The 12,202-nt window shown below is 39.5% G+C and overlaps 1 protein-coding gene across 8 annotated transcripts in view; it reads left to right on the top strand.

Moving 5' to 3' along the window:
* MAP2K5 (mitogen-activated protein kinase kinase 5) overlaps nt 1-12,202 on the top strand; it is a 235,746-nt gene that overhangs the window by 98,912 nt on the left and 124,632 nt on the right. For all 8 annotated transcript variants that reach the window (XM_045517039.2, XM_045517034.2, XM_045517029.2 and 5 more), the window contains exon 13: nt 973-1,021. In XM_045517039.2, coding sequence (XP_045372995.1) covers nt 973-1,021 — 49 coding nt within the window. The remainder of the gene's footprint in view (nt 1-972; nt 1,022-12,202) is intronic.

Raw genomic sequence — 12,202 nt, 5'->3', positions numbered from 1 at the left:
AAAATATATATACACCTTTTTTTCCTGAAACATTTGGAGTAAGTTATAGATATTCATGACCCCTTCCTCCTAAATACTTCAGATGTATATTTCCTAAGCACAGAGACATTCTCTTACCTCATCACTTTAGGTTGATCAAAACTAGAAAATTAGCACTGGTGCAGTATTACTATCTAATCACCAGTCCTTATTCAGATTTTGCCAGTTGTCCAGTAATACCTTTTATAGACCAAAAGAAAAAAGTTCTCATACAGCATCCAGTCTAGGATTATACACTGCATTTAGTTGTCACGTCTCTTTAGTTTCCATTAACCTCCAACAGTGTTTCCATGTTTCTTTGTCTTCCGTGACCTTGGTGTTTTTGAAGAGTACACCGCCCCAATACTCTGATCGTGTATGTGTTTTTACCTTGGCCTGAATGCTTTTTTCACTTTTCTTCACGTCAGTTAACCCTGTTCCTCAAGGCCTGGCACTCTGGCAAAGGCTGTTTGACTCCTATCAGGGAAAGCAGTTTTTAGTTCACCAGTTGCCTTCATGAGTTAACTTTTTAGAAATGTCTCTCCTTGGTCATAAATGTCACGACTTAAATTCTCTTTTCACATACAGAAGTGTAGAAAAATAAAAAGTGAAAATCTTTGCCCCTTTTTCCTCTCCCTCTCCTTTCCAACCATACCATCCGCTAAGAACTCAGTCAAAGAACTTGCTGGGTCATTTTATATGCACATATACTTACTTCACTCATTGACCACACCTTAGCTTGAGAGCATGGTAAGCTCATTAAAGGAAGGAACCTGTAGCTTATACGTCCAGCGTCCCCGCAGAGCCTGGCACAGAAATGGGAGGTGTTCAATAAGTGCTTATTGGTTAACAGACTTTTGAAGGAAGAATTATAGTTGATATGATTATATGTTTAAATGTGGAAAGTTCCTTATAAAAATCATCATTGTCCTGTTTTCTCTTTCTCAAATTTAGGTTGTTAAAGGCCTTACTTATTTGTGGAGTTTAAAGATTTTACATAGAGGTATGTACTTACAAGCTCTAACTTAATTTGGGATAGGATGGGGAGCTTTCTGGATACGCTGATTTTTAAAGTGAATAAATGATCTAATATTTAAGTCAGGTGATATATTTGATAGTCAGAAGATGGCTGCTTTATAAATGTTATTTTAAAAGGTTTTCACCCTTAATTGCTCTGATTTAGATTATAAACTTGGTATTGCATTTTGGTAAATAATGTTTGCAAAACATGTAAAATGGCACTTCATGGTATTTGAAAATGACAGAATCTTATTTTTCTTAGTTAACTCTAGTTAATGCAAAACCTTCACTATCTGTACAATTGCATCCCTTCCTTTTATTAACATTTCAAATATCCTTATACGCTGCTCCTTAAGAGATTACTTAATATACTTTGAAAGTGGAACTTTAAAGAAGGAATTGGTGACTGCATCGGAAATTAGTCTCCTAGTCTATTAACAGAACACATGAGAAGAATAATCAGATAACTATTGTATGTTGCAAAAGGAACCTCCCTTTGCATTTTTTTTTATTATTCCCAAAATGTCTGAATCCATTTGGAGCAAATAATTAAGTGAGAAACAGACTACATAACAAAGCAACTCCAAGTTGGCCTAATGTTACTAACAGTACTGCTCAGTCTTACACATCTGCTCAGCCTGGCTTTATGCATGTTCGGGGAAATGCAACAGCATACACATTAGATGTGATTAAAGGAAAGGTTTTTTGGTTTTTTTTTTCCAAAAGATACAAGCTATGAGAGCGAGAAGATAACTGATGTCTTCAGTTGTAGTACCACATCTGTCACTTAGGCTTGTGTTTTGTTATGTTGGTTTTAATATCCTAGTGATTCCAAATTTCTTCGTAAATCCTCCTTCCTCTTCCGAAGAGGATGTGTCGATTGTGACAAGTAAAACTTTCGGTTCAGTTCTGGAAGGCATTTATGCTGATTAAATGGAATCATAAAGCAAGTTTTTCTTTAAAGCTGTAGAGTGTATAGTTGGTACAAAATGTGGGGCGAGTGAGCCCAGTGTGTTCGTAGTATTCTTCTTGGGGATAAATCAGCATGTGAACACATCTGGTGGGGGAGAAACAAAGGGAGCGTTTTCTCCCCCAAGATGAAGAGAGAATGGTATTTAATATAACACGACTTAAATGGCTTTCATTCCCTGTACGCCCACCTCCCCGCATCACCAGCCCACAAAGGGGTGATGGCCGTTTTAACAGGAATTAACACAGTGGTCCGGCCTTGTCATTTTATTGATTTTTATGGACATCTGCTATCCATTTGACAAAGGTACTCAAGGAAATCATCAGTTCTCAGTAGCAGAGCCTTCATTAAAAGGCCCTTGCCATGGAAATGCAAATGTTATAGAACAGTGTATAATTAAGGTGTTCCTCAGGATCGTCCTATACTGCGGGCATGTGGCACAGTTTTGGCTTACAGTGAATTCTCACTGGCCATATCTTTCTGTGCAGACTCCTACTAGCACTAAGAACTGTGGTGGAGAGGGTAATCCTGTCCAGTTATTCTGCAGTCGTCTTTGTTTTTCTTCTTTAAAAATCATTAGTTTTACTTCTACTCTCTGTTTTAGAGGAATAATTGAATTTTTCACTCAAAATGAAATCTTGATAGACGTGTTTCAAATGGATTTGTGTGTGGATCTAAAAATAAAGTCTACGGCGTTGGTCACAGTCCCAGTACCACCACCCTGTGACCATGGTGGGCACGTGTGGTTGACCAGAACCTCTCTGACTTACGGAGGACATAGAGGTTTCAAGAAGGAATCCCAAGCCTGTGTTTCCCTTTTCAGTCTGTGCTGGCCAGCCCACTCCCTACAGAGAGCAACCACTGTAAGGGATGGGGGCATCTGTGGAGGCTGAGTGAGGATGCTGGGAGCGGGCCAGCCAGCCCTCTGAAGGGATTTCAGTTTTAAATAAGCACCACTGAGTGAATGTGCACCTGCCTCTGGGTAGATGGAAGGACTGACGAGTAACAGTGCACATGAGCAGTTTTTCCCCAGTAACTATGGGTCCTCAGCTATAGAAATAATAATACGCTGTGGTAATATACCTCGCTAAATACGCATGTTTAGCTTTTGAGTTTCCTTCTTATTTGTGGAAACTTTTACCTTCTGGATTTAAAAGCATGTGTTTTTATTGAAGAGTGGATGAAGCCAGGTGTCCCTGAAGACTTTTATAAAGCTTTGGAATGAGAAATTCACTCTAGATTGAGTAGTTGTTAACTTAATATTTTAGAGGTTTTTGTCCATATTTAATAACTTGAATTTCATAAAAATAAGATTAAAGATGCCTTTTATTTACCAAAAAGCTATTTAATTTTCTCCTTGATTAAAAAATTGTAGCTTTTTAGATCAGTTCAATCAGGCAATTAAAGATCAGAGCTTTTAAGTTCAGCTAAGGCAATTAAATAGGTAATATACTTGTTTATACACTTTTGCTGTGCAGGCTCATTGCTTATCTTCTTAAAAGCACATATCCTCATTTTTCCTTTCTCGAAATGAATGATGATGGGAGTTCTAGCTGAATATGTGTCACATTGTCAAATCAAAGACAGTGGTCCTTGTGCAGGAGGGGGAGCCTGGTATGAGGCTCTGAGAAGACAGCGTGAAAAGAATACGGGGAAAGAGAAACACTAATGAATGATCTAAGCCTCTTTCTCCTTTGTCTCAGTCTTAAGTCCTTGTGTTTTCCTCTGACGGTCATTTTCTTCCCTCCTAAATGCTTCCCCTAAAAACCAGGGTCTTGTACTCATGAACACAAATTTTAGAAGATTAAGAAATGAAAAAATACTCAGTTACCTAATGAGAAGAAAACAAATGTTTCTCACATTTAAATGGCTTCCTTGAAACACAGCGGCCCTGGATTTGTAGCTGTAAAACAGATACTATATATAAAAACAGTATATGGTGGAATTGATAAAATGTGGTTAATGACTTTCAGACAAGCTGTTGGCAATCGAGCCTTTCCTAGATCTTAGACCCGGTGAGGACCAGGGCGTAGAATGAAATCTGAGCAACAAGCAGTGACAGGACACCCGTCTACCCCGTGAGGCTTGTTAGTCTGGTACTGGTCCCGGTCAGTTTATTTGTGTGTTATGTCAACTGGAAATTTTTTAGAAATTGATATGCATCAGTTGCCATTCATAATGGATCATCAAATATTATATTCAATCAGGTTTCATTGCTGTTTAAGTGGGTCTTTTTAAGATTTGATTGAGATGATATATATGAAAGTACTTTATAAACTATCAGATACTAATAATGCAGGTATGTTTTAATTGTATAATAACTATTGTTAGAATTAACCACTTTATGCTGTTCGTAAACATACCCCACTCCCAAATCAAGCCAGGGAAGTTTATTACCATTTGTATTACCTCCAAAAATTATGCAAATCTTTTCTCCAAGATAAACATGTGATATCACCTGAGGACAAAATTGTTGAAACTCTTTGAAACTTCCACCAAGATTGACTACTGTGGAAAAACTGTCTTTATTAGAAAGTGCACATGTGAGCTCTGTAAGCATAGTGTGTACTGTCTGGGTAAAAACAGAGGACGTGAACAGTGAGGAAGTCTGTTAGGCCGGACCCAACATTGCAGCAGACATTGCAGCTTCACTTCAAAACATACGTCGCCACTAATGAGGTGAGAGCCCTGCATATTAATAAGCCTACAGCTCCAGTCACAGCCATCATTACCCACATCAAACATAAATGCAAGATTAACACCTGGGCCATTTCTTCGGGAGGTGTGAGAATGCCCTGGCAGGAACTGCTCTCTCTTTCCCTGAGGATGAAAAAATAGAAATGGAAGGGTAATGAGAATAGAACTCAGATTAAGAAAATAAAATTGGCAGTCAGGCTGGGGCAGTCTTACACAGATGGAGAAGTTTATAGAAAGAAAAAAATCTAGATAGTTGATGTCCCAGGATATTTTCTGTACATATGAACCTGGTTAGTTTCATTTGTTTTCTCTAATAGGAGAGCTTTTGGGTATTTTATGTTATGTATATATTTACATTTTTTCATACTATTTTGATGGCAGTGCTGCCCAAATAGATTTGTTTAGAGAACCTAAGTCTTATGGCTTCAAAAAACATGTTAGAAATTTTATTTTCTGCCCCTGGCTCTTTTTCTTTTATAAATGTGGCTTCACACAGATATTTGGTGCTACCGTAGATGCCAAAGCCAGTGTTGTTAGTTTGTTCACTGGACAGCTGTTTGTTGTACCCCTCCAGGGTTCCAGGCCCTGGATTAGATAGTTGGAATGCATCGACAGACATAAAAGGAAAGATTCTGACATTCGTGGAAACTATACTCCAGCTGGGGTGGGGCAGGGTTGGGAAATTGTCCATAAATAATAAACATAAAAATGTAAATACAGTGTGTGTTAGAAGGTGGTTATTAATATGGAGAAAAGAAAAAGTGGACCAGGCTTAGAGGAGGCAAAGGCAGGTTGCCGTGTTCACCAGATAAGCCTCATCGAGGACATGAAGTTGGAGCAAAGGCTTAAAGGAGAAGAGGTCTTGGTCAGGTCAGTATATGACGGAACAGAGCAGAAGACGCCGGGTAGGATGTGTGTGGAGTGTTCGTGGAACAGCAAGGAGGCCAGTGTCTCAGGCTGGGGATAGGGGTGAGGGTAGAATCAGCAGTTAATTCAGGAGAGTTACAGAAGCTCAGGTCAGAGAGACAGTCATGAAGATGGGGAGAAGTAGTTAGATTCTGGATGTGTTTTAAATGTAGAGTCAGAATTTCCTGATGGATTGCTTGTGTGTTTTAAGAGAAAGAGAGGAGTCAAAGTTGCTTAAACTTTCAGCCATAGTTCAGTGTACTAAAAAATATTTCTTGCTGCATTTTTTCTGTTAAAAGAGAGACCTTCACTAAAATTAAAGAAAAAACTGAAAATATCAAATGCTGACAAGAGGTACAGAGCAACTGAACTCTCATCTATTTCTGGTGGGGAAATAAAATGGTCTAGCAACTTTGGCAGCTAGCTTGGCACGATCCTACTACATGATTTAGCAATCCCACTCCATGTGGTTTTATTCATAATGACCTCAAGCTGGAAACAACTCAGGTGTCTTTCAACTGATGAATGAATAAACAAATTGTGGTACGTCCATCCATAGGATACTACTCACCAATAATAGGGGGCAAACTGCTGATTCTTGCAGTGGCGCGGATGCATCGCAAATACTTTATGCTAAATGAAGGAAGCTGGACTCAAAGGGCTACTTATTTTGTCACTCCACTTACATGACATTCTGGTAAAGGCAAAACTGTAAGGATGGAAACTACATCAGCAGTTGTCAAAAGGGGTAGAGGAAGGGTTGACTATAAAGCTGTGAGGGGATGTTGGGAGATGGTGGAAATGTTCTGTATCTTGATCTTGGTGGTGGTTATATGACTATACACATTCGTTAGAAAACATAGACATATACACCCAGAAAGGGTGAATTGTGCTGTAAAGTATACCTCAGTATATTAGACTTTCTAAAAAAAGGATGAGAAATAAGGCATTCTTTTACTTATTAGTAGGGAAATTGAAGGTCTACTTTAGAAAAGTTTTCCTGCCAAAAGAGACAACCATTCTTTCATGGGGTCTTGTTGATTCTGTCATTATCACCGTAGCTCATAAAAAATCCTCCCTGGGTTTGGCCTCATAGCTCACTAGCTTGGCGGGCTGAAAAATAGAATCCCTCCTGGTTAGAGGGACATCTGCAACGTCAGAAAGAGAAAGAGGAAAGGAGAGAGTGAGAGAGAAACTCGAAAGTTGCTGTTGTCCTTGGCCAGAAATTTGAAGCTTCTGGAAATAGGACAGATTTTTCTTCCCTTAGGTAAGCCATGTTTTCCTCAGATACTATTAAATAACTGCAGATGTGCAGCACTGACTTGGCCCAACTTGGACAATTTTAAAAGCTCAATTTCTGAGAAGAAATAAAGCTAGCTAGCTAGCTAGCTAGCTAGCTAGCTTGCTTGCTTGCTTGCTTGCTTGCTTGCTTGCTTGCTTGCTTGCTTTATTTATTTATTTATTTATATGTTTTTATTGAAGTATCATTAGTTTACAATATTGTGCCAATTTCTGGTGTACAGCACAATGCTTCAGTCATACGTGAACATACATATATTTGTTTTCATATTCTTTTTCACCATAAGTTACTACAAGATATTGAATATAGTTCCCCATGCTCTACAGTGTGACCTTATTGTTTATCTACTTTATATATATATATTAGTATCTGCAAATCTTAAACTCCCAATTTATCCCTTCCCACCCCCTTCCTCCTTGGTAACCATAAGTTTGTTTTCTATGTCTGTAAGTCTGTTTCTGTTTTGTAAATAAGTTCGTTTGTCTCTTTTTTAGATTCCACCTATAAGTGATATCATATGGTATCTTTCTGGTTTGATAATTTTCTTTTGCATTAGCTTGGTTTCTTTTTGGGTTTTGTGACTCTGTTGTGTACTTTTGACTTGTGGTTACCCTGTTTTTCAAGAATGTTAACCGCTTACTAGATCTGTTTGCTTTAGACTTGTAGTCATACAACACATGCTCAAACACATCCTAAAAAGAACGGAGAAAAAAAAAAAAGAAAAAAAGAGAGAGTGAAAAATCTATATTTTCTTGCTCCCCTCTCCCACCTTTTATGATTTTGATGTCCTTTTTTTTTTTAATATCATCTTGTTTATTCTCTTGCAGCTCACATTTCCAGTTATGATTTTCTTGTTTCTGTAGCTTCCTGCTTCTTTTCTATTTAGAGGAGACCTTTCAATATTTCTTTTAGGATAAGTTTAATATTGCTGAATTCTTTTAGTTTTTGCTTGTCTGTGAAATTCTTTATCTCTCCTACTCTAAAGGATAGTCTTGCTGGATAAAGTATCTTAGGTTGCATCTTTTTCTCATTCAGGACTTTGAATATATCTTGCCACTCCCTTCTGGCCAGCGGTGTTTTGTAGAGAAATCAGTTGAAAGCCTTATGGGGATTCCCTTATAACTACTCTTTAGTTTTTCTCTTGCTGCCTTTAGAATCATTTCTTCGTCTTTAACTTTGGCCATCTTAATTATAATATGCCTTGATGTAGGTCTGTTTGGGTTCTTCTTGTTTGGGACCCTCTGTGGTTCCTGTACTTGGATATCTGTTTCCTTCTTTAGGTTTGGGAAGTTTTCAATCATGATTTCTTCAAATACCTTTTCAATCCCCTTTGCTCTTTCTTCTCCTTCTGGGACCCCTATTATACATAGGTTGGCACTCTTTATATTATCCCATCTGTCCCTTATATTGCTTTCACTGGTTTTTACTTGCTTTTCTGTCTGCTGTTCTGCTTGGGTGACTTCTGTTATCCTGTCTTCTAAGTCACTTATTTGTTCCTCTGTGTTATCTAGTCTGCTTTTGACTGTCTTTATCTCAACTCTTATCTCAGCCATTGAATTTTCTGTTTTTAATTGGCTCCTCTTTGTAGTTTCTATTTCCTTTTTTATAGTAGTCTCTGTCTCTATTCATAGTCTCTCCTATTTCCTTCCGTGCTTTTATCACCCCCTTTTTGAAGTCATGACCTAGCATACTGTTGACTTCTCTCTCTTCATTCTTTCAGGGAATTTCTCTTGTTCTTTTCATTGGGAGTGGTTTCTCTGCTGCCTCATTTTGCTTGAAGTTCTCTGACTTTATGAATTTAGGAGTATCAGTTATCTACTGTAGTTTGAAGGGCTGTTTTATTATTTTTTGTTTGTTTTTACTTAAAATGGGAGCGTTCCTGTGTAGACTGTATGCATCGAATAGTTTTGTTGCGAGGGCTGTTCTTAGTATGGATGGTTGCTACGTCTTCCATGTGTGTTGGCTGTTATCCCTTTGATTGGGGTGTGGTTGGTGTTCCTGTCCTGATTGTTGTTGTTGAGTGGGGCCTCCTTTTTTGTTCTGTGGTTGTCACAGCCTTGACAGGGGCCGGCTTGCTCCCCTGTTGCTGAAATAGAGGCTTCTAGACCCATTTCTGAGCTGTGGTGTGTGGTAGGCAGGGTTGGAGTGCTTCAACCGGGAAGAAGAGTCACTGAATATACTTCCGTGGGAGATGTCCACTGGGAGGTGCCCTCTGTGGTGTTTTCTGTCATGTGTTATGTGGGCTTAGAAAGCACTCTCTGTTGATGCTGCCTTTGTCCCCACCTTAGCTGCAGGAATGTCAGCCACCCACTCTGGTGTCCCCCAGGTCCTGGCCCCAGGAACCACCAGCACAGATCTGCCAATGTCAGGCGCTAAGACCTACCATAGTGAGTGTGCAGCCACACAGCTGAATCCGTGGTGCCACAGGGTCAGTGCAAACCTCAGCCCCGCCTCCACACACCATGTGCTGGCCTGTTGTAAATAACTGTACTCGCCCCCACCGTGTGCCAGAATTCCACTCACTGCCTGTTCGTCCCAGGGACACAGGTCCACAAAAGGTCCAGAGAGAGCAAATCCACCCTCTCTGCCTGGGGCTGTGAACAGATTCTCGGTCTTGCCTGTGAAGTTGCAGGGCCACTGGGTATGGATTCAACTTTCAGCCCCACCTCCACGCAGCAGAGGCTGTGGCTGCGACCGAGCCCCACCTCTCTCCTCGTGAGAGCACACAAACAATGGAGCCAGAGACAGGGGCTGTGGTGTGGCTGCATTGTACCCCTCCCCACCATGCACACCAACAATGGTGCTTTTTTATGGGGGTCCCAGGCAGTTCTGTACTGCACACACCCCAGCCAGAGCTCACACCACCCTCCAAACCCCTGAGGCTGCCTCTCTGCAGGGGGCCCAGCCCTCTCCCCGGGCTCCTCACCGATCTCCAGCAGCCAGTCCCAGCTTGTCCCTGCAGACTCGTGTCTAGGGCTGGGGATCGCAGGGACCCTCTGTGCCAGTTCTATCCTCCAAGTGGCTGCCACTTTCTCCTCCGAGCCTTCAAAGCTCCACTTTTGTCCCCGCTGACCTCCCGGCTAAAGAGGGGGGTGTCCCAGCATGAGGGCACCTTTCATCCTTTGCCGCTCCCTCCCTGCAGAACCGGTCCCACATCAGTTTTTTCTTTTTTCTTTTTTTCTTTTACTGGGTTCTGTGAGAATCTTCCTGTATTTTGAAGTGAGAGACACTCTGCCAGAGTTCAGTAGGTGTTCTGTGCAATTCAGTGGGTTTGTAGATGTAATTCTTGATGTACTTGTGGGAGAGGGCAAGCGTGAGTCTCTCTACTCCACCATTTTGGCACCTCCCCCCTAAAGCTTTATTTAAATTTCCAATCCAGTCCCACTGACTGACTGCCTCGTTGTGTGACCCTGGAAAGGCAGGTGACTCCTGCTCTCCGGGCCTCAGGTTCCTCATACAAAGAAGGGACGGCTACATGGTCACTCAACTTCCTTGAGTTACCACGATTCTGGATTCTCTGACTTGTGACAGAAGGAAGTATGACGTACTAACAAGGTACAAAAGCAAGTCAAGTATATGGAATAAGAAAGAAAACAAATGATTTTGGGACTAACAGATACACACTACTGTATATAAAATAGATAAACAACAGAGACCTACCTTATAGCACAGAGAACTATATTCAATATCTTGTAATAACTTATAATGGAAAAGAATCTGAAAAAGAATATATATGTGTGCATTTATAACTGAATCACTTTGCTGTACACCTGAAACATTATAAATCAACTATTCTTTGGTAAATTTAAAAAAAAAGAAAATGAGAATCCCTGAAAATAGATTTTGCTATGAAAATCCCAATAATAGTAGTAATAGTAATACTGATGAATATTTATTAAGCACTTACTCTGTACCAGGCACCGTTCTGAGTACTTAAAATGTGCCAACTATTTCATGTTCCTTCAAAGTGGGGAATTTTAGGAAATATGAAATATTTTAGAACTGAAGAAACTAAAATGCAAACAAGTAATTGGGAGTGAAAGCTGTGTGACTTAGCCAAGAAAATGGTCGCTTTCTAAACCAAACTGATGTAATCAAAAGACATCTTTAAGGAGAAAGGGTTTTTTAACTGTAAAGTATACCGAAAATAAAATATTATCATTAACAAAGAGTTACAGAAAGGACGTGTGGACTCACAACTTACATGGATAGCAAAGGCATTCGCTCTTAAAAATCTTTTTATCTTGAAATGATTGTAGATCCACAAGAAGCTGCCCAAAAAAGGTACAAGAAGGTCCCCTGCAAGGGCATCCTTTTTAAAGAAGTAATTTGGAAGAAAATAAGCAGTTGATAATCCATAAGAGTGTAGGCAAGTAAGTATTATATATATTTGCAAATACTTTTTAAATAAGATCAGTATACATTTTAAGACAAAAGTGATATAAGAACATTTATATTATATTCCAAATTATTTTATTATATTTATTAAGTGGGAAAAGAGAAGTGAAATGGTAGAAGTAAAACCTTTGAATTCCTTAGGGAAGGAGTTTTAATGTCAAGGTGGTAGCGTTAAAAAGAATACATTAGTGTATATGAAAGTTAGGAATTGTAGGAGAAATAAGTTAGGGAATTGATCATTTGCTGGATAAAGTGATTCTTTAGAGAAAGGATTGTTGGAAAGCATTACCATCAACAGGAAACTAACCTGATTAATTTTAAGTGTGTAGAAGAAATGAAATGTGCACAGACTTTCATAACAACCTCTTTACAGAGATTACACAGTTGGTGCTTACCCTTAGGTTATGATGAGTTTTATTTTTGCTACCTCGAGGAACACACACAGTTTTTTGAAAGAACTGGTTAGTGTTTGAGCAACCCAAGTCATTTTGAAAGGAATCATCCCCAGTTGGTTTTATATTGCAACACATGGTAATGAGCAAGCTGGGGTGTGCGGGCTCATCCCTGAGCTTTGGGACTACTTACTCGAATGTGTCTGGAAGGAGGCCTTTATGTTAAGCAAGTGCTAGTGGTAGGAACATAGTTACATCTTGGCTCCTGTTTTTAAATCCTTTAAATATTGTTCTTTAAATGAAAACATTAATCACATGCCAGTAATGTAGTAGATCATAACTTATGAACACTTGTGTTTTTTAAGAAAAAAGACTTAGCCCGTTAACTGAAGTAAACAGGCTAGTTTAATGAGCCTGGGTTGTTGGTTTTTCTCCAGCTCTGACTCTCCACACAGATGAACGTCTCTAGAAATTAAGCCTCCTTCCCCACGTTGGTCATTC

This window comes from Camelus bactrianus, chromosome 6 (assembly GCF_048773025.1).
Source record: "Camelus bactrianus isolate YW-2024 breed Bactrian camel chromosome 6, ASM4877302v1, whole genome shotgun sequence".
NCBI classification, from domain to species: domain Eukaryota; kingdom Metazoa; phylum Chordata; class Mammalia; order Artiodactyla; family Camelidae; genus Camelus; species Camelus bactrianus.
The sequence above is the reverse complement of the archived record's forward strand: the minus strand, read 5'-3'. Positions and strand labels throughout refer to the sequence as shown.